Raw genomic sequence first — 22,270 nt, forward strand, 5'->3', positions numbered from 1 at the left:
AAGATTTCTGAATCTGGACTGGATTCAGACTGGATTACCCAACACTCTTGGATTTTCCCTCCCTTTAGTGCTTACAAGCCTCAAAAGTTAGATCTGTTATCCTGAAATATCAGAATGATCAAATCTTTATCTGTGATTTTTCAGGCTTTGCTGAATGAATGAAAGTACGAATGAGCTTATCGTGCTCATTGCAAAAAGCACTGGTGGTGCTGTGGTCTCTGGAGTGATGGAGTTCCTCTGGTGTGTGTAACAGTAGAGCCATGTTCTCTGGATCAATAGAGTTCTTCTAGGGTGTGGAAAGGTGGAAATGTGTTCTCTGGACCAATGAAGTTGCTCTGGTGTATGGAACAGTGGAACTGTGTAAAGCAATCCCAGGAGACTAGAGACTGGATTAGGTTCAAGATCAGGATTAAGGTCAGGATTAATATCAGGATTAAGACCCACACACAGACATGAACTGTAGATCTGAATGGTCTTCTTGAGAGTAAAGTGAAGATTAAAAGACAGTGATGAGAGCTCCATTCCTGAGTTCCGACTGTAGAACTGAGAAACGTCAGAAGAGTTTTCTGCCAGAGTCTATTCATAGAAAACAATCCGCTCCGTCACGCTGCATATTCCACCAGCTGGGCTGGAATTCCCTCCGGAATCCCACACCAGCATTTTCAGGAATACAACCTCAGCATCCTTATTAAACACACAGAACCAAGCCTAGAACTTAGCTTAAAGATTTATTGAACACAGCGGACCAAGTCTAGAACCAGACTCTCGACCACAGCATTCTTATTAACACAGAGAACTGAGTCTAGAACCTCAACATCTTTATTTAACATAAAAACCAAGTCTAGAACCTCAGCATCCTTATTAAGCATAGACAACAGAGTCCAGAACTACAGCATTGTTGTTTAACACAGGACCAAGAACAGGATCTAGAACCTCAGCATCCTTATTTAACACACAAAACCAAGTCTATAACCAGCATCTAGAACCACAGCATCCTTATTACACGCTCAGAACCACATCAAGAACCTCAGCATCCCTATTTAATACATAGAACTGAGCCTAATTATAATATTAATATAATGTTTACTATACCATTTGAACACAGCTGCTATCCTTAACACTGTGAAAATTTCATGATGAATGGACCAATAGAAACATTCCAAAATATTTTTATACTGACTTCCAATGAAAGTAAAGAAGTTGTTTCCTTTTCCTGTATCAGTTTTATTTCATTCTGAATATAAACTATTTAAAGTGGGCATTTGTCGTCTTAGGAATCCACTCTGTGGAGCAAAAATTATCAGCGTTGACTCGTTATAAATGGGTGTCCACAGTACTTGGACTGTGCTTCTGCCAAAATATGGGAATTGTGATTGTGTTCATTTTGCTAACAGACATCTGTCTCATTCTCTCTCTCTTGCTCTCTCTTTTTTTTTTTTTTTTACAGACTATGGAGACTAGAGTGGAGACTCTAACTGACCTGTTGATTGACCCTTGTTTCTACAGCAGATGTATGGAGAAGGTGAAATGTAACTGAATAAACAAAGCTAAATTAGCACTTAGCAAGGTTAACAGGAGTTAGCACTAGCATGCTAACACATCGACTCATAGTTCTATATCTGCATCTTTAAAGTCCAGCCTGACACCCCGACCTCCCGATCTCACCCAGATCTGTCCCATCCAGACCGGCCCGTTTTTTTTCCGGAGCCATGCCGCTGTTGCTGCTGTTAGCCGTACGGTGTGTGTGGCTGAGCTGGGTGTGTGCAATGCACTACCCAGCCTCTTGGGGGCACTACGATGTTTGTAAGTCACAGGTTTACACGGAGGACGGACTCGTGTGGCATTATATGGCCTGCCAACCTGAAGCCACGGACATGACCAAGTACTTACGGGTGACTCTGGACCCCCCCAACATCACCTGTGGAGATCCCCCAGAGATGTACTGCGCTCTGGTAAGGACTTTCATTGTAAATATATATATATATGCACCTCATCCAAAGAGATTACTCACAAGGTCACCATGCTGAATACTAAATGTCAACTAGAAGGGTATAGAGATCCCCCTGGCACTGGGCCATGGCACATTGGAACTGTGTTCTAACTCTACTTAATATTCTAAATTTTAATAGGGGTTGTGTTTCTTTTTTTTTTTTTTTTTTTTTTTGAGCTCAGGAGTGTGTTTGAAGTTTTTATAAGGTTGCTTGTGAGGGTGTGTCTGAAACTTCAGTGTGTGGATGTAAGTGAGGTTGAGTATGAGGTGCATGTGAGGCTGTTTGAGGTTTTTTAAGAGGCTGTGTTTATGGGTGCACCTGAGGGACTGTGAGGCAGTGTTTGAGGTTGCATGTGAAGTTGTAATTGAGAGAATATGAGGCTTGTGTTTAAGGTTGTGTGTGAGTTTGTAATTGATGTAATTTGAAGCTGTGTTTGAGGTTGTGTGAAGTTGTAATTGAGGGACTGTGAGGTTGTGAATGATGTTGTGTTTTATATAATAACCAGCTCTGTTCATTGCTGTGTGGATCCGTGGCCATTGTGGCTCAGTTGTATTTGGCTGTGATCAAATGTCTTCACGCTTTGAATTATAAATGTCAGCTTAGATTACATGAGGAATTCTCTCTCTCTCTCTCTCTCTCTCTCTCTCTCTCTCTCTCTCTCTCTCTCAAGGAAAGCACATAAACCCTGCGCGCTGCATTAGAGATTCACTGGAGAAACGTCATGCTCTCAGATTTCTCACAGCGTCTCACAGAAGCTCAGATAAAGTAAAGTGAGGCGTCCAAACCAGCTCTTATCTCAGAAACTTCAATTACACTCACTCTCTCTCTCTTTCTCTCTCTCCCTCTCTCTCTCTCTCGGCCTCGGGTTCAGATGGAGAGTGACAGATATTCGAGAGTAGCAAATTATTCAGTATGTTTCAGTGGTTTATGGATCAGTGATAATGCGTCTGAATTAATCTGTCCACCCTGACTCGAACCCATACACAGTTCAGTTAAAGGGGAACTCCACCATTCTTTTACTATGAAGGTGAATAGAACCAGGAATTTCCATGTCTCTGGATGTCCTGCCAGAGTGCAATAAATGAGACTATAAATATATATCAGAAGAGAAAAGGATGATGGACACTCATATTTCCAAAATCCTCCATAATCCCCTGCATAAATGGTTTATGTGGACATTGCACTGGACAGTGGTGGATGGTAGCGATTCAGATTTCTCTCCAGTGGTGGAGAATGGAACCAGGCGTCTCCACGTCTCCAAAACACACCCAGCTTTTGGGGAAGAGGTCTGGTTCCATTCACCTCCACTGTCCAGTGTTATGACCATGGAAGTATTACTCTGTTTCATTTATAGTTATTTAACCATAATTAGAAACAGAAATCTTTTTGCAAATGATATGGCATTCCCCTTTCCATGTTAAAAGGTTTGATATCATATGTAAACATTATTTAAGGTTACAAGACATGCAGCAGTTTTAGCCATGCCCATAATACTTGAAAGGTGCACATGGCCAGTTCTGAAGACACAGATAAACATGCTTCTATTTTAAAAGCTTTTATTTAATTCTGGCACAAAGCCTTAGATCCGCATTGAAGTGTGATCAGAGGAAAAGCATGCTGCTCTGAGGTGGGGGTGGAGCTGATGATGCTGTGGATACAAAAGAGAGTGAGGTGTGTGTTAATGATGTCATTGAGAAAAAAGTGTCTATTTTTATTTATAAAAAAATCTCCCAGATGCCCTGTGAATACCTCCAGACACGCAGCTCATGCAGATCACGAAGGCTGAGGGGTGGAGACATGTAGAAAAGGTAGGTGGAGTACGTTAGAGTGGGTTTATAATCAAACAATGGACTTACATTTCTCACAAGCCACAAGATTAAAAACACTGCCCTCTGTAGAGGTCACATGGTATCTTATGTAGTGAGTGAACAGTCAGTATTTGACAATGACCTGGTTCTATCTGATCTGTTCTATCTATTAACTCTTTCAGCAGTGTGTGTTCTGACCCTGTTTTATCAGTGTGGCACTAACTCTTTGAGCAGTGTGTTCTGACCCGGTTCTATCAGCGCAGCATTAACTCTTTCAGTAGTGTGTGTTCTGACCTGGTTCTATCAGAGCACTGTTAACTCATTCAGCAGTGTGTGCTGCAGTAGCTTTTCTGTGGGATCAGACAAGATGTACTCTCCTTCACTCCCTCCACCAGGACTAGGGCCCTGAACCCTGTCTCCGCTCACTCTTTGTCCTTCCTTTGAACACTTTGGGTCGGTACTGACCACTGCACACTGGGAACACCCCAAAGACCTGAGTTCTGGAGACTGACCAAATCATTATAACCATCACAGTGTTGCCTTCAGATCCTTACATTGACCATTTCTCCTTCAAAATCAACTGACCATTCACTCACTATCTGATATACACTCCATCCTCAGAAGGCATATTTTACATCAGAATATAAACTATACCTACTTTATTGTACAAAATTCACCTAAGACTATTATGATTGTTAAAATGTTTCTCCTCTATAATGTGGTGCTTGTATAAAAGTATATGTAATTAGAATAAACACAGAAACTTTAATACAGTAAAAATCCATCCATCCATTATTTGTAACTGCTTATCCAGTTCAGGGTCGCGGTGGGTCCAGAGCCTACCTGAAATCATTGGGCGCAAGGCGGGAATACACCCTGGAGGGGGCGCCAGTCCTTCACAGGGCAACACAGACACACACACACACATTCACTCCCACACTCACACCTACGGACACTTTTGAGTTGCCAATCCACCTACCAACGTGTGTTTTTGGACTGTGGGAGGAAACCGGAGATACAGTAAAAATAAGAGGATTTGTTTTTGGTTTAAAAAGTAGTAGCCATGTCGCGAGTGTGAAGAACAAAGTGTGTTTCCAGATGGTTTCCTGGATTGTATGGATTTGTTAAATGAACAGCACACTTGATATAATATAATGAAGTATTTATTAATCACTAAAACTAAAACTAAGGACTGTCACAAGGAGAAATGTAGAAAGGGTTGAACCAACACATTCACACACACACACACACACACACACAGTATCACATTCACTGGAATAATGGCATTGGGTTTATTCAAATATTTGGGGTAGGGTATGGGGGGATGGGGCATTGTTTGAGTAAAGAAACTCTTACTGCTCAGGTAAATATTATTTATATATCATTTTCTCTTTTGCACAGTGCTGTATATGAATGCTCTTTGTGAAACTATATGCTGTAGTCTTATTTAAAGTGTACTCTATAATAACTCTCCTCCTTTTTATGATAATTATTCTGATGTTGAATTATTTTATTTAAATGTACTAAATGGAAGTATGTGCTGGCTCTGATGATCAAATCTCACTAAAGCAAAAAACCAACAAGAGATGCTTAATTTAAGACGGCATCAAAATTTTATGAGAACCATCGCCTCACTGGTAAATAACTGCACACTCCTGCAGCTAGAGGAGCCACCTTAAAACTCCAGCTCACACCAGACCATCCAGCATATATATATAAAGTAACTGTTTATGGTCATTTGCATATTCATTACATTTTACATTAATCAAACAAGTCTTTAATGTGTAATATTTCTGAATAATGATTTTTACTCATTAAACATAGGTAAATGATATAAATACTGCTTTAAAAAGTCTGTATTCATGGTTTCAAATTAATAAAAATAAATACAATTTATGGTTAATTTGCATATGCCATTAGCCACATTTGATATTAGACTAAATATTCATCTTACACTATTTTTACACTTACACTATCTTTTAAAGATATATGTATGTATAGCTTTAAACTCAAACGTAGCAGCAACTATTTGGAAAACTAATAAACTAACTTCAGTTCCTATGGTTTTGGGATAATTTGCATATGTAAATAGTCTTCATTTAGTATTCAGTGTATCTTTAATTTTCTTTGTATCACCATATTTCTCTGATATACTGCTGATCTTGTACTGTAATTAGTTATTAAACTCCCAGGCAGGAGAAGCCATGAGTAAATGTAATAATAAGATGCTAATAAAGAGTTTACAGTTCATTTGCATATTAAACCCAGGCACTGTTTGCTTGTAAGTTAAATGAGGGTGTGTTTATGGTGATATATGTGCTGGTGTATAATAATCAGACATGTGGGCCATGTGTGTGTGTGTGTGTGTTTTCCTGGGGAAAGTCTCAGATATTTCTCTGGAATTTGCCTCCAGGTAAATTCACGACAGGAATTTTAAACAGTTATCGGCGCTGGACTTTAAAAGATGTTCCTGAGGAGAATTTATTTTAGAAACAGCCGCAAAACACACACACACACACACACACACACACACACACACACACACACACACAAACACACACACAGGGAGAAAGTTGCAGCCTAAGTATCAGAGCAAAACTTGTGTTTTAAAAGTAGGTTGTCCTCTCTCAGAACATACAGTTCCAGCCCACAGTTTTCACACAAGGTTTTTGCTTCAGGCTCCAGTGTGAAGACACAGGCTGGTCAGCGCAGTCAATGACACCATGGCCCTCTATTCCCAGCTCAGGCAGGAATGACAACAGTAAATATACATAATTTCTCAAGTGTTACACTCAGACAAAAGGTCCTTTGCTGGTACTATGTTGTTTACTAAAGGTAAAAACTGTGTAAATTTATCCTTAAATGTGCAGCAGTGGTTTTAAAGCAACTGAAGGTATCATTTTTTACCTTGAAACTACAACTTCAAAATCATTGTGATGCTCCACTGAGCTGTAATAAGGAGAGAATAGAGCCTCTGTTGTTGCTATTCTGTGCCTAGCATGGCAGAAACTGCACTATGCAACCCCACCCTCCTCCCCACCTTCTACTCCACCCTCCTCCTTGAGTACAGGACATTGTAAAGTGTACGGTTCTATATAGAAGGCATATCTCTCTCAAAAATTTATATTGGAGAAACTGAGGTTGGTTATTGTAGTGGATAACAGCACTGCACTCCATAGACGGGTTCTAATCCCTGCTCAGGCAGGAATAATAAGTGGCAAGTTTTCTCTCTCAGTGTGTTCAGTATACACTTTTTTTCCATCAGCAAATAAAACACATGTTAATAAGGCATTGTTAGTTAATTTGCATTTTATTACAAGTTACACTTTAACCACATTCAAACAACAGTTGTTTTTATCCTCAAAAATGCCATTTCACCTTAAAACACACAGAGAATCTGAACAATAACAAAACCAGAGAGAACAACATTCCCCTTTAATGTGCCTCATACAAAAGACTGGGTTTGATTCCTCACTCAAGCAGGAATTATAAAAGTTAATAGCAATGACAATAAGAGTATGAGCAAGATGAAGCCTTCAGTTTGGTCAGTACACCCCAATAGAAGACGACACTGCTAATTAAATATAGTAAATTTGTATAATAATATTAGTTATGTTTGCTCCTACATTAATATTTTGGAGGTAAATTTTACATCAAGTCTGTGTTCTGGTTTTTATACTTTTAAAAACACAGTGTGTAAATCATAGGTTTCAAATTTAAATTATCGGTAGGCTTTAAATGAGTTATATATAATATACTTTGCATAAATTGAGCATTGTTTCTGAGAGAAATATTTTGATATTTGTGAAAGCGCTCACTGCTTCAAGCTCAATCCAAATAACACTGACGTCATGGTTTTCGGCAGTGAAGGTTTCAGCACAAAAACATGTTTTCTTTCAGAATCTCTCACCTCTCTCACTCATTTATCACTTCCGCAGAGGTGGGAATATACACACACAGACACACACACACACACTGGCGTAAGATGGAGTGTGTGGGAGAGTTTTGTGCAGCAGGGAGTTAACCCTGATTTTATTTTTAGCCGCAGCAGAGAGGGACGGTGTCCAGAAACATGCAGATGATCCTTTTCTCATCGTTCTCTTTAACCTCACGACTTCAGCTATCAACACCATCAACACCATCAGAGGAACATCCATCAAGAGGCGCTTAACCTCCATTTTAAAATCAATTTTAGCCCATTAGCATTAACGATTAGGTGTTTAGTGTCTGTGCATTTATGGAGCATTCACAATTACATCCTGCAATCAACACTAAGCTCAGATTTCTCATCAGTGTCCTCTGATCATCAAACATAATTTTTAGGTTTGAGAGCTCTGAGATATCAAACTGAAGCTAACACAACCGTTACTGAAGCTTAACACCTTTGGAAGAGAACACCACTGCTGATTCTGATAGAGTGATTAAAATACACCTCCACATCAGTGGAACCTTCAGACATTCATACAGCATGTGGGTTTCTCCTGCAGAGCCGTCTAAGGACTGGAAGTTCAGGCTCATTCAACATTCCTGAATCTCCCCCAGTGTTGTGGACAGTAGCGAGTGTAACTCTGTGTGATCTCGTACTGAGAAATCTGTCTCATACTTTTCATCTGTTTGACTCACTCACGGATTTTGGGCCAAAGTGGTGACCTCACCCCCTCTCTGTGTAGCGTCCATGGCCATTCCCTTAGTGTCTTTCAATCAAAAGAACTCTGGTTCTTGAACTGCTTCAGTTCACACTTATAAGAACCTTTGTGCTTTGCAGCGTACCAGCCTGCATTTACACCAGTTTTAGTGGAGGTATCTCAAGTATCAAGTATCTCCTGAAACTCCAGAGAACACCAAATAAGTAATAAATTCTGAGTTTCCTCAGCAAACCACTGCACGCTCTTTGTGGGTGTCGCCATAGCTCCTTGCTCCTGTACAACTAGACATGCCCACAGATTTTTTCATGTTTCGTGCAAAAAAACAAAACAAAAAACCCACAGTTCTTTGGTTCCTGGTGTGAATTAACTTTTTCGGGTTCCAGAACATATTTTTTATTGGTGGAAATGAGCAGAACGGTTCAAAATTAGGTTTGTGAACCGGAATGAAACCCATCCCACATTGGTGGAAATGTGCTATCTGAATGGTGACCCTGCCCCCACTCTGACTGGAGACCATGCACTCTATATGTAGAAACCACATCTCTCTGGGTGGTGATCACGCCCCTCTCTAAGTGCAGACCACGCCCCTTTAAGTGCAGGCTATACCTCCTCTCTGAGTGCGGACCACGCCCCCTGTCTGCTGCAGAAATTGACTCCTTTAATCCCGTTTATATTCTCCTGTTTATAGTGGAACTCTTCAAAACAGGGGAACAGGAATATCCTATAAACTCTTCACTGTTATTTCACCTCACGTCAGATTGTAAATGTGTTTATATTTACAAAATGCAGTCAAGTTGTTCAGAGACAAATTTGGAAATATTTAGCTTTTTGTGAATTAGCTTTTAAATAAAGCTTTAGAAGGGTCAACTCAGGACTTATTCCTGCTTTTTTGCAGTTTACACAGTGGCAGAAGCTTCCAGAAACAGAGTTTGTGTATATATATATACCCTGCTGAAAAAACAGCATAAGCAGCTCAAGCTGGTTGACCAGATTAAATTGTAACCAGCTTAGGGTATGTTTTTATTTAAATTTGATTGTTTGCTCCAGGGACCTGGAGGTTGTGGGTTCGAGTCCCGCTCCGGGTGACTGTCTGTGAGGAGTTTCGTGTGTTCTCCCCATGTCTGCGTGGGTTTCCTCTGGGTGCTCCGGTTTCCTCCCACAGTCCAAAAAGACACGTTGGTAGGTGGATTGGCAACTCAAAAGTGTCCGTAGGTGTGAGTGAATGTGTGAGTATGTGTGTTGCCCTGTGAAGGACTGGCGCCCCCTCCAGGGTGAATTCCCACCTTGCCCAATGATTCCAGGTAGGCTCTGGACCCACCACGACCCTGAACTGGATAAGTGGTTATAGATAATGAATGAATGTTTAGCTGGACAAAAAGCATTATCAACCTGACCAAGCTATACAACAAATATGACCAAGCAGGCCCATGCTGGTTGACTCCCATGACCAGGCTGGTTGACCAGGACGACCATCATGAGCAAGCTTGCTGACCAGCATGACCAGCAAGAACAGGCTGGTTGACCAGTATGACCAGCATAAGCATTCTGTTTGACCAGCATGACCAGCACCACCAAGCATGACCAAAATCAAATGCATCATACGCTAAGCTGTATAAATATTTAGTTGATCTCAGGTGAAATAATCACAGATCAGAGAGGATGTTGACTGGTTCACATTAAACTTCAAGTTCTGTTGGCTGTAAATGGTTTAAGGATGAGGATTGAAGACGCCATGTTTTTAGCCTCATTTAGACGTCAAAATATTTAATGAAGCTCGGGATCACTGTGGATTCATCCTGAATTCCAAACAGCCGGGATTAAACCTCATTTAAAATGTAATCTACAACACAAATTTGAAATAATGAGTTTCCGTGTCACATCCAGCAACTTCCCGTGAGGAGCATAAATCCATAACTGAACTGAAAGCGATATTACACAATAATAATAAATCAAAATAATAATCACAGAGTCAGCGCTGCGGATAAATTATTCATAAGAAACTCAACAAACAACGTCTGGAGCTGAGAGGTAAGTCCAGAGTTTGTTCAGAGAAAAAAAATCACAGCCTGCTTTAAGAATAGAAACCCAGTGTTGGGTTTAGAATAAATAATAAATAGTAAACGTCTGGTTTATAATAAAGCTGATTTTCACACAAAAGCAGGAGATGAAAATAAACAGACTCTGGAATTAATCATATTTTCTATCTAGAATAAATCTGCTTACATTTTATGTATACTTTTGTGAAGAAGGGATGAAGGTTCTCAGCCCCCACCCCTATCTTTTTCACTTATATTTGCTCACTAACAGCTCAACACAGTCTCAACAAGTCTCGCAGACTGACCACAGTGTTATACTGAATACAGTAACAGGGTTATTGTAGGGAATGTTTTGACTAATTATGTTTTATTAGGAATGTTGACTTCCATTTCAGCAATGAAACGGCCACAAGGATGTGTGGGCAAGTTTTAGAGCCATGACATGGAGGAATAATGGATTTTGAGAATAACATTTTCAAAGATTTAAAGGAACATAATGTATAATTCTACCTTAAAATTCATTCATTCATTATCTGTAACCGCTTATCCAATTCAGGGTCGTGGTGGGTCCAGAGCCTACCTGGAAGCATTGGGCGCAAGGCAGGAATACACCCTGGAGGGGGCGCCAGTCCTTCACAGGGCAACACAGACACACACACATTCACACACTTTTGAGTCGCCAATCCACCTACCAAAGTGTGTTTTTGGACTGTGGGAGGAAACCGGAGCACCCAGAGGAAACCCACACAGACACGGGGAGAACACACCAGCTCCTCACAGACAGTCACCCCCAGGCCCCTGGAGCTGTGTGACTGCGACACTACCTGCTGCGCCACCGTGCCACCCTACCTTAAAATTACAGCTTATAAATGATTGTCATAGGGAGAATATAACCTCTGTGGCTGCTACGACGGGTCCACTGCTGGTTTACTGGACTAAGCAACTTTGGAATCACAGGACAGAGAGAAATGTGTGACACTTTACGGCACAAATCTCACAGGTTGTTAACTAGCTTCAAAAAGAATCTAGCTCTGTATTCCCGGTAGAGGGAATGGCAGAGGAAACAAGCAGGAGAAAGAGAGAGAGCGCGGTGGGAGTGGCCATACAAGAGTTAATACAGGACTGAATTTACACAGTAGAGTGAGCTGCAACAGACAGGAGGACAAAAGTTGGAATAGTAAGTAACTTGCATTGTAACTTCTTTCATGTGGTGCGGTGTTAGTTAGTAATATGTTTTGTTTACAAAAGTATTATAATCAGGTTTGTGAAAGTTACTGAGCAGTAAGCCAGGGTTTGTGGCTTCCTACCAATTCTGGTAATGAGTGATTTCCTGTCAGTTGCTGTGGTTATAACAGCTAAAGTCCTACCAAAGTTACACTTTATGGTTGTAATAACACTGTCCAGTGTATATTATGAGCGTTATATGGGATTAATCATGTAGTCAACATCATTTTATTCAGTTACACTCATTTCCCTATGCCCAATCAGCTGAAGTCACGAGAGCCGTCCATGACCTGTGTTAATATCACTTGGTGTGTGTGTGTGTGTGTGTGTGTTTGTGTGAGACAATGATAATTATCATGAAAATGACTGATCCAGAGGGAGAGGAACTCCTATGCATTACGGCATGTAAACTCATACAATAAACTACAGCCATGTGCATCGCAGTAAGTCAGCGGCTGCACTGAGGGTTTATCCATCATATCATGTGGATGGAAGTGTGTAATAAATAATTCTGTTCACTGATAATTAATTCACTCACTTGCTTCTTTCACAGCTCACTCTAAACTAAGTCTAAGTGCTGTCTAAACATCTACAGAGAAATCTCATAATCCAAAAAATGCTTCTCAAAAAATTCTGACATTATTCTGTTAATTGTTCAGATTTGATTCCCAGGTTTCTGATTTTATTCTCTAAATATTTTGACTTAATTCTTGGAAGTTTTAATTCTTAATTCTTCTTCTAGGGAATGTCTACAATTGTGGTTAATTGCAGTTCTCTCTGGTTGTTTACATTCAGAAGCTCTCCATCTTATAAGGTGGAATGGTGTGTTTAAGGGAAAAAAACACTGCTATTTGTATGTAGCTGAGGTTTACTTGTCTGTATGTTTTTATTCAGTGTTTGAATTACCACAGAAACTCATTTGAAAATTTAGCTGTTTAGATTTGTAGCTGTTTAGTTTTGTTTTGGTAATGCAGTTAGCTGTCTTCTGAGTTTGGAGACATTTCTACCTTAAATAATAGAAACAGCAAAAATAAGCCAATATTACCCAGTTTTGGAGCAGTCATAGACAACATTCTAATCTTGATTCATACTTTTCAGCTTTTGGAGCCTCTCCATTGTGTAAAAAGTTGCCATTTTTCTGCCATAAGCAGAAAGAGAGAAAGCCTAGCATACTGGACAGAGACACTGTTTTTTTTTTTTTTTTTACCCATTTACAGACACCGATGCTTCATAAACACATTAAACCAGTTTCCAGAGCAAACTGACTGGAGAGCAGCAAATGGTAAAGAAACATTTCCTAAACATTTATTAAAAAAGGGGTCTTTTGATTACAATCAAATGCTGAATGTCAGCTTTAAGGCACTTTGCGGTCTCTCCAATCTTATTCCTTTATATTGTCCCTCTGGTTGTGTTACATAGTCTAACTCTGGACTTTCAGCATTGCTGCCCCCAAATTTTTTAACCTTTTTCCTCCTGTTCTTCGTAACCGTTCAACTCTGTCTCACTTCAAATCATTGCTCAAAATTCTCTGTTCTTCTTTGTGTCTTTACCAGCCCAGCACTACCCATAATTGTAAACCATCTTTGAGTCTGTGAAAGGTGCTATATAAGTTGAACTAATTATTATTTTAATTAGAATTCATTGATTTCTCAGTTAGACCGTCGCAGTGTGTACTGCTATCTGCTTTTCTCTCCTGACCTGAGCTCCACAAACAAGAGATGTACAGAAATGATCTGGCAGTCTTTTCTGCCGAGATATAAGTTCATCCACCGAAACCCTCATCATCTTACACTCAGGGCCACACTCTCATGAGAAACAACAGCAAATATGCCAACAAGGTGCACAAAGATCATTCTAGGACTGAGCAGGAGCAGAAGGATAGAGGAATGGAGGAACAGAGGAGTAGAGAAAGAGAAGAAAAAGAGGTTTTTTGGATAATCCCTGCTGGAAATGTTCCCGCTCTCCAGGGGTCTACTCCTTCACAAAAAGTAAACGATGTGAAAACAATGCGAGCAGAGAGCGGGAGATTATTTGGGTTTGGGCTGAGTCTCCAGAGCAGGAGCAGAAAGTCAAGCCTCCTGGAGTCTGCAGGAAGCACAATGGGCAGATGTGTGTGTGTGTGTGTGTGTGTGTGTGTGTGTTACGAGGTGCTAGATTACTGTAATTCTCCTGAACTTTGTCCCGCTGTCTGGAAGACTGGATGAGAGTGAAAACTGCTGCCAGAAAGCCATGTGTTCCCCCGAGCAGCTTAGAGTCGGAGCGTGAGTCTAATCCGCCCGAGATCAGACCAATATTGACAGCGGAATTAGCTTCGCTGGCTGTGATGAAGGAGCTCTATTAATAGAGCCACTTGTTTGTCATTTCGTTTCATTTTATTTCTTCGCCGCTGTCCACCAGGACTCTTCAGAGTGATGGCAGAGGACAGCGGAACTCCTCCGAGACACTGCTTTATTAAATCTTAAAGATTTTCCGGCTGTTAGACAAGACGTTGGCTGATATGATTTGATAGATCTCAATCTGGGAGCGGACTCAATGTAGGAAGTGTGTTTATTGTTGCTGAAAATATTTTTATTGTGTCAGCTGTGCAAGATTTTTATGAAGAGAGTGCAATCTGTTTTATTTCAGAACATGGACTATTTTCACTCCTCATTGCTCACAAGCAGCTCCACACTGTCTCAGCAGCTCAGGACAACAGTGTTCCCCTTGTTAGCTGCTGATATTAGCTGATAAAAGTGAATTGATTTTCTTGTGTTTTCAATCTATTTTACAGCTCACAGATTTTCCCAGTGTCACACACAGCTCACAGCTTTTCTCACACAGACAATCCTTTATTGAATCTGTAAGGGCCTGGCATTCATATTTGTTTTGAATCCTGATACTATCTGGATTTTTTTTCTGTTTACACTTGTCATTGAAATCAATCCCCAGTTTGCAGAGATGGGAGTAAGTCAAACATGTGCAAGTCATAAGCAAGTCTCAAGTCTCAAGCAACTCCCAAATCACTGTGGAAAAATTTAAGTGAAGTCCCTGCTATAAGTCAAGAATATCTCAAGTTAAGTCTTTCAAATTGGTATGTCCTAACTTCAGTTTCCACATTAAAATCAGTTAAATTTTAGCAGCCGATGTGCTGCTTCTGATTCTAATTTTAGACATTTTAAGTTGTAATAAATATGGGGACGTTCTAACATTTTCCTCACAAGAAAATGTACAGATTATTTCAAAAGGCATTTCAGAGTTAACCCGTAAACTGGCAGGAGTAGAACATTAGTTCTAAAAAAATCATATGATTTCCAGAAATATTTTTCAATATAGTATGTATTTCCGATACATTGCCCTATTAAGGTATAGAAAAAAGTCAAAATGGAAAATATTTTAATTTCTAGTCTGTTGAATTGATACATTATTGTCACTTACATCACACACACTAGTTTTTAAATAGATTTTGTTACTTCTATCAAATTATAGGCCTACCACATTCTTCAAATCAAGTGAAAAAAAGCAACATAAAATGTAACATACAAGTGAATAATAATACTGACTCTCACTCTCATAATCACAGTTGCATGGGCTTTTTCCTGTGATTGTGCTCAAATGAATACCATGACATGCGATGGATTTTTTTGTGAATCTGTAAAAAAATAAAATAAAAATAAGCCCAGCCATTGATCTCTAAAAATACAAAACATACCTTCATTGTCCCTCCTCTCAACCAATGTATTTACACTAGCATAACTGGCCAGACACAGAAAACACATTTGGTAGAGAGCATCAAAAGTGTTTTAGATAAATTTGAAATTTTTAAGAGGCAGAGGGGATGTGAGTAGTGCAAGTGTAAAAGAAGAAAGGTGAGAATGAGATTCTAATCTACACCACAACAACTCTGGAGACTGAAGCCAATAAAGTATTGGTTGTATATGTCTGGACCAACAACAAAATGAAAAATTGGGAAGGGATAGACCTAAATCTTTGCAAAGTGGATTTACTCACTCTTGGAGCCTTCCCGTCCTAGATAAAAGAAATAATTAGTTAGTCCCACTCTTTAAAAATTGTTTTGGGCAGATAGAGGGCAATTGATTAAAACAGAAAGAGAAATCTAGGCAGGGCATTCATTTTTATAGTGTTGAAGTTCAGAATAAAACGATTTAAAGACTGCATTAATGGAACGCAAATCTGAATGATGTTCACCCTTTGTGTCGTTTATTTGGGAGATCAAAAAAAAAACACAATGACCAGCATTGTAACTGAAGAGACAAAATGCATTACTCATTCATTGTCTGAAACTACTTATCCAGTTCAGGGTCGCGGTGTGTCCGGAGCCTACCTGGAGTCATTGGGTGCTGGAGGGGGCACCAGCCCTTTGCATGGTACAAAACGCACTATACCAACAAATATTATTCAAACCCTCAATTCAACTAGAATATAACCCATATTTGTATATAAGACATTAAAAAAGAAAAAATATATCACCAGTTGAATATGCAAAAATGAGGTATGAAAGGTAAGAAATGATTATTTGATTGTATTTGATTGGATATTTGAATGATTACTGACTATCCAGAGAATGAGGCAATAAATTGTTCGCAATCAGCTGGAGAAGTAAACTCCTGTGAATCACCCTTGCACTTAATTCGAAGTCTAGCTGAGTAAAACATTGCGTATTTAACTCTGCCCATTCAGTGAAGTTTTCTTTGAATCGCATTGGAAGCTGCTCTCACCTTAATAATTTTGGGAGTGAGATAAGGGTAAGCCAGGAATCTCATATTGAGATGGTGATCTGTATGGAGTGAGATTAGTCTCAAAATACTTTACAAATGTGTAAATGTTAATCCACAAATTAAAAACAAGTCACAAATATGTTTCACTATTCGCAAATGAATACATCCCAATCTGTGTCTCACAGTCTGCAATTTGTACAAATACAGTTGCATTCATAAATACACATTTTTGGTTTTCATAGATATATGATAGTTTTATGCGGAAATAAATAAATTTGTTTAAATTTACATTGCATGTATTTGTAAATTCGAAGTCTCGAATTTAAAATTTATTTGTAAATTGTTGAATCTTCATTTGTGGATAAAGTCACTCACGTGTTTTCCGTGACGTGCATTTGTTCATTTCCTCTTGCAGGGTTTTTGGATTTTGAGACTTTCCTTTCACATTTCACTGGATCCACACACAAATGCAGCCTGATCCACAAACGTGGCCAGCAGGCGAACAAGCCACTGCTAGGTGGTTTTTAGGACCTGTGGGGACAACTTAAACGGAGACGCATTTGCGCAACATTTAATGTGGAAGTTCGAACAAAATGCCGCCCAAGCCGCTGAATTCAGTTAGGAGGAACACTTTTGAAGGTGCCCCAAATTTAACAACGATAAAGTCCAGCTGAACTTCCCTAATTTCACTGCAGACTAGGGTTGTCAAGTAAAATACGTATTTGGACACTAGCGTTGCGTATTGGACTGATATGGGACGTGATGTGTTTTGTATTTTTGAGATTAATTGTTAAGACGGGTGATTTGTTTCGGACAGATGGTCATTATTTTTATTTAGCCAATCAGCAGCCAGAGTTAGCTGTTTATCATTTACTGTGGCAGCCAATGGACTCTCAGTCCCCTACAATGGTGTTGTTTTGCTGTGGCCCTGAGTCCTGAAACACTGGGGGAAACAAAGGTACCACCTAGCTATGGCTTGTTTGCCTGCTGGCCATATTTGTAGATCAGGCTTATGGAAGCAAATCTGTCTCATCAGACTTTGAAATATTACCACCTTTGAATTTGTAGCACTGATTTTTTTTTTTTTTTTGCACTGAAATTATGCATCTGAATTTTGTTGCTATTGAATTTAAGTCTTCAGATTTCCATCTCTGAATATTTTGCTTCGCAATTATGCATCTGAATATAATTGCTCTTGAATTGAACTCGTGAATTTTCAAGAAAACATTTTCACTGTTATTATTCAAGGTTAATAAATTCAAATAAAAAAATGTAAGCTTAAAACAATTCAAACTATATATTTCTATTTCTAACTAAAACACATTCTGTTAAATGTGGACAAGATTCGTCTCTGAGCTCCTCTGCAGTGGCGCGAGTGATCCGATCATAATTCGATCACAACGTGCCTTGGAGGTGTTCACACCTGACTGAAAGTTGAAATCTGAACATGATCCAGTCACCAAAAATGAATCTTAATGCCAGGTGTAAATAGGCTCTAAGATTTTCTGACTGATTGGGAAAACAAGAGCTTATAAGAGTTGCCAGATGTCCATCTAAACAACAAAGTTATTGATAAAAGCGATTCATTGTGTTTTGGTGCTAATTTTGTTCAGAAATATTCAGATTGAAGACTCTGTTGTCTGTTTTATTTGGTCTGGGCTCACCTGACAGATCTGTATGACGTTCGCTGGTAGAGGAGACCAGAGCTGATAAGACATTAATAGAGCCACTTGTTTGTCATTACATTTCATCTCCACTAGGACTCTTCAGAGGGATGAAAGAGGACAGGAGGACCCCACTGAGACTCTGCTTTATTAACATCTCCCACCTGATAATGGCTGATGTTAGCTAATAACACTTGACTGATCTGAGTTAAAACAAAGACAAAACATGATGAAAAATGAAAACAAAGGAAAATATAAGTAGCATTGGGACATTCCTGAAATCTGGCTTGTCAGAAAAATGCATTTCCACGGATTATTACAATGTTATAAGAATCAAACATGTAATTACGTTTAAAACTAAGATAAAATTAAAATGCAGAACATTTAAGAGTAAACTGCAGTAAAATATGGCTATAAAAATTCAAAGATATTAAAATAAATAAGATAAAAATAGCCTGAGATTTTGCTGCTTCATCCAAGCTGCACCTAAAGATCAGAATCGTGTGTGAAAGGTGGTATATTGTGGGATGATTACGCAATTATAACGCTCTGTGTTCATGGGTGTAGCTCATCTTGCTTGTCTTAGCATTAAGAACGTTTTTAACCCTTTTTTAATGTGTGTGTGTGTGTGTGTGTGTGTGTGTGTGTGTGTGTGTGTCTGTGTGTGTGTGTGTCTGTGTGTGTGTGTGTGTGTGTCTGTGTGTGTGTGTGTGTGTGATTGGAGGGTGTATGGGCTGATATTTGTACTCATTTCCATTCCTCATCTTATATTTTTTTCAGGCAGAGCACATTAGTAAAGTCCCCCGGAGGCGTCTTGACATGTTTTGCATCTCCTCGGTTTGGTTCGAGGCTGAGGAATAACGCCGGGTGAAGGTTAATTTCTCGACGGATGAAAACACACAGAGAAAGAGATGAATAATGCAGGCACGCATAAAGAGATGTGTTTGGAATTACACCCTGCCGGCCAGCTGTCTGACTTTGTGTCTATGCAAATTTTCAGAGAGTGAAAAAAGCCCCGAGGTGAAGGGAAGGAGCCCCTTATGAGAGATGGAGATTCAGGGAAGAGCGGCAGGTCATTACTAGGGCACTGTGCCATAATTGGGATTGAAGTTTAAAGTGTGGAATCAACAGGTGTTGGAGGGAAACAGCTTTATACGAATAAATTACGTCTCCATAACGATGTGTTAGCTTCAGGTTTTCTACACAACACAGTCATACTGTTATTACACTCTGCTTCACATCCACTCCTGCTGCAGACCACACCCCATTCCCACACAGTACAGGGGTTTGAGAAACTAAATTTATATTATGTGTAATGTGGGTTGTTTGAATATGGTGCTTTTCGACTGCATGAGATATTCTCAGCTAAATGCTCCCCCACAAAATGGAGCCAGGGACATTGCAAAACCCTCTATCTAATGGGAACTGCAAGATTTATAAAACACAACAAAACAGGTGGTAAATTTAGGCGTTGTTTACTCATTGTATATTTGTGTGTTGTTTTTGTTTTTTGGACATGGCTCCATGCCCCAGTTCTCACAGATCCGTTTTCCTTGTTGCACATTCGACCAACTCAAGGAGTGTTTAAACCTCTTCAAACCACCTTGAGCTAATATTACGAGTTACTATTGTGAGACAGATAAAAACAAATGTGAAAGCTGCTGTAACTTCAGAGATTTTACCATTGCATTGTTTGTGATGGAGCTTTGCATTTCATGTTGATTGACATGTCTCTCTGGCCAATCAGTGCCCTACAGGGTTTACACATCACATTTAGTACCAACTTGGCTCGGTTGGAAGCGAGCGGGGACTAAAAAAGGACCTGGTTCTAGGACCAGGACCAGATTTGGTCAGTGGAAAAGCAAGAGAGCCAAGCCGAGTCGAGTTATGTACGTTCCCTGCAGTGAAAAGCACCATAACTCTGTATTGTGTACACACAAGTACATTTTCTGCCTTTTAGTTTGTATATTGTGTATTATTTTCTGTAAATTTCAAATACAGTGCATTTTCATAAAGCACTACTTAGACATCAACAACTGGAAAGTAATTCCTTGTGTGTGAACATTTTGGGCCAAAAAAAACAAGCTTCTTTAAGGTGGAACAGCTGCTGTTCTGTCAGCAGCTGCTTCTTTAATCTGTCATTGTGTCCGATGCAAATGTCAAATACTTGGGTAAGAACTCCCCCAGCTTTGGGCTATGGAGCAGGGTACCTGTGTTCTCTGGAGTTCTCCAGTATCTCTGGGATGAGCTGAAGTTACAGAAACAATGTAAATGTGATTTCTAATTAATATAACGTTTCCTTGATTTATCTGTGTAAATTGTGTTACCGTCCATTAATTAACTGCTAACATAGTACTAGAAATCCCATAGAGATGCTAGCAGAAATTAGCAGATTATACTGTTGATTATATTGTTGTACAAATGTTCACTTATGTTTTTGAGATATATGGCACAAGGTCCAGCCATGTGACTTGCCTTTAGCTAAACATAACACTGCTCCCATAGGTGTGCTAGCAGAATTTAGCATTAATATTCTCTTTTTGGATGTTTATGTGCAGAAGTAAGGGCATTGCTCTGATTGTGATTTTTCTCCTCTGAGTCGATCACATGTTGCATGCCAGAAATTCAGATAATCATCATCCAAGCTTTGCTGTTCCAAAAGAAACTCATGTGTTGTTCATTCATTGCTATGTCTTGTGCTGTGTTTACACAGAAATTAGAAATTTAACAACAAAGCCAATTCCAGGCGGGGACCTCAACAGAGTTAATTATATTCTGTAAAAACAGAATATCTTCTGCTCCCTCCTTCGCAAACTCTAGCCTGAACATCTACCAGTCGCCAAAAACTGAGAGAATAAACGAACGGGTCCAAGGAGTTTTGGCAGCATTGCTCACTCCAGACGGACAGGGATTCCATTGGAAAGCCAAAAAGCTGAATTATTTCCCATCATCCTCTGAGAGAGAGAGAGAGAGAGAGAGATGGAGTGGGGAGACAGAGAGAGAGAAAGAGGGAGAGACAGGGAGAGCGAGAGAGGAGACAGACTGAGACTGGGAAATAGAAAGGAGGTAGACAGAGAAAATCCAGAGAGAGAGAGAGAGACTAAAAGAGACAAAGGGGAGACAGAGAGATCAAGAGATAAAAGGAGTTGGGGGGTGGGGGATAGATAGAATCATAAATAGAATGTACATCGAAATGTAATAAGATGCTTTGGGACAGCTGCACATTAGTCTAAGCCCAATGCTCAATGACAAGTGTCGGCCAGAGGGTTGTAAACCCCCAGCACTGGATTGTGGAACTGTGTTCTGGCGAGTGAAGGAACTTTTCTTTTTCCTCCTCCCTCAATATCCACAGCAAATCACCTAACCCCCACTTGCTGTGTGTGTGTGTGTGTGTGTGTACGTCTGTCAGTAGAACGGATCCTGTCAGATCTGACTAATAACTGAAAGCTGCGAAAGATCCCAGCTGTGTTCAGAAAATCAAATATATGAAAATAACAGTGTAAACAAAGCTTTGATTCAATCACGGATCTGTTCCTCGTTTCACTCTGAAGTGCTCGTGATTTCTGCTTACGACTGAGATCCAATTCCCTCGGGATCAAAACCCTCAGTTTTTTCCGCCCGTCGCTCAGAACGCACTAATTGGCAAATATTTTCCCTCTGAGACGTCTGTAATGGATTTATGTCACATTAGAGTCAATGGCATCATCAGGAAATGATCAAAAACATCTTCAGAAAAACGAGAAGCAAAGGAGCAGTGAGGGATGGTCGGCAGAATCTCAGTTTTTTTTTTACAGAGAAACTCCTTCAGAAAAATGTAGAATGACGTGACGTCAGGAACTGCGTAGTTTTCCTCCATTGCTGGATAATATGCCTTTACTCACATTACGCAAATAATGTAACGTTTACAAGAAATAATGCAAATAATTAGAATTTTTCAAGAAATAAAGTCATTTTTTTTTCAGGTATAAATAATTTGACTTTTTTTTTTTATAAATAATGATGTAATTTTCTCATGCTAATACTGCCATAGCATAGCTTTTTTTTAAATTAGTCTGTCAGTGTAATAAGACACTTTAGATCAATCCATGTGAAATATTTCATAAAGTCTAGAAAGAGGAGAATAATGATATAATAGTCCTGCATTTCTCTGCTAATGAGGAGTGAGAGTCCAGAGCTGGGGGCTCGT

General features: G+C 39.6%; 1 protein-coding gene across 1 annotated transcript in view; it reads left to right on the forward strand.

Moving 5' to 3' along the window:
* LOC136675823 (netrin-G1-like) overlaps positions 1 to 19,326 on the forward strand; it is a 21,947-nt gene extending 2,621 nt beyond the window's left edge. The window contains exons 2-3 of the mRNA XM_066652588.1: positions 1,448 to 1,952; positions 18,865 to 19,326. Coding sequence (XP_066508685.1) covers positions 1,710 to 1,952; positions 18,865 to 18,945 — 324 coding nt within the window. The 5' untranslated portion in view covers positions 1,448 to 1,709 and the 3' untranslated portion in view covers positions 18,946 to 19,326. The remainder of the gene's footprint in view (positions 1 to 1,447; positions 1,953 to 18,864) is intronic.
* Positions 19,327 to 22,270: the final 2,944 nt, after the last annotated feature.

Source organism: Hoplias malabaricus, chromosome X1 (genome assembly GCF_029633855.1).
Source record: "Hoplias malabaricus isolate fHopMal1 chromosome X1, fHopMal1.hap1, whole genome shotgun sequence".
NCBI classification, from domain to species: Eukaryota; Metazoa; Chordata; class Actinopteri; order Characiformes; family Erythrinidae; genus Hoplias; species Hoplias malabaricus.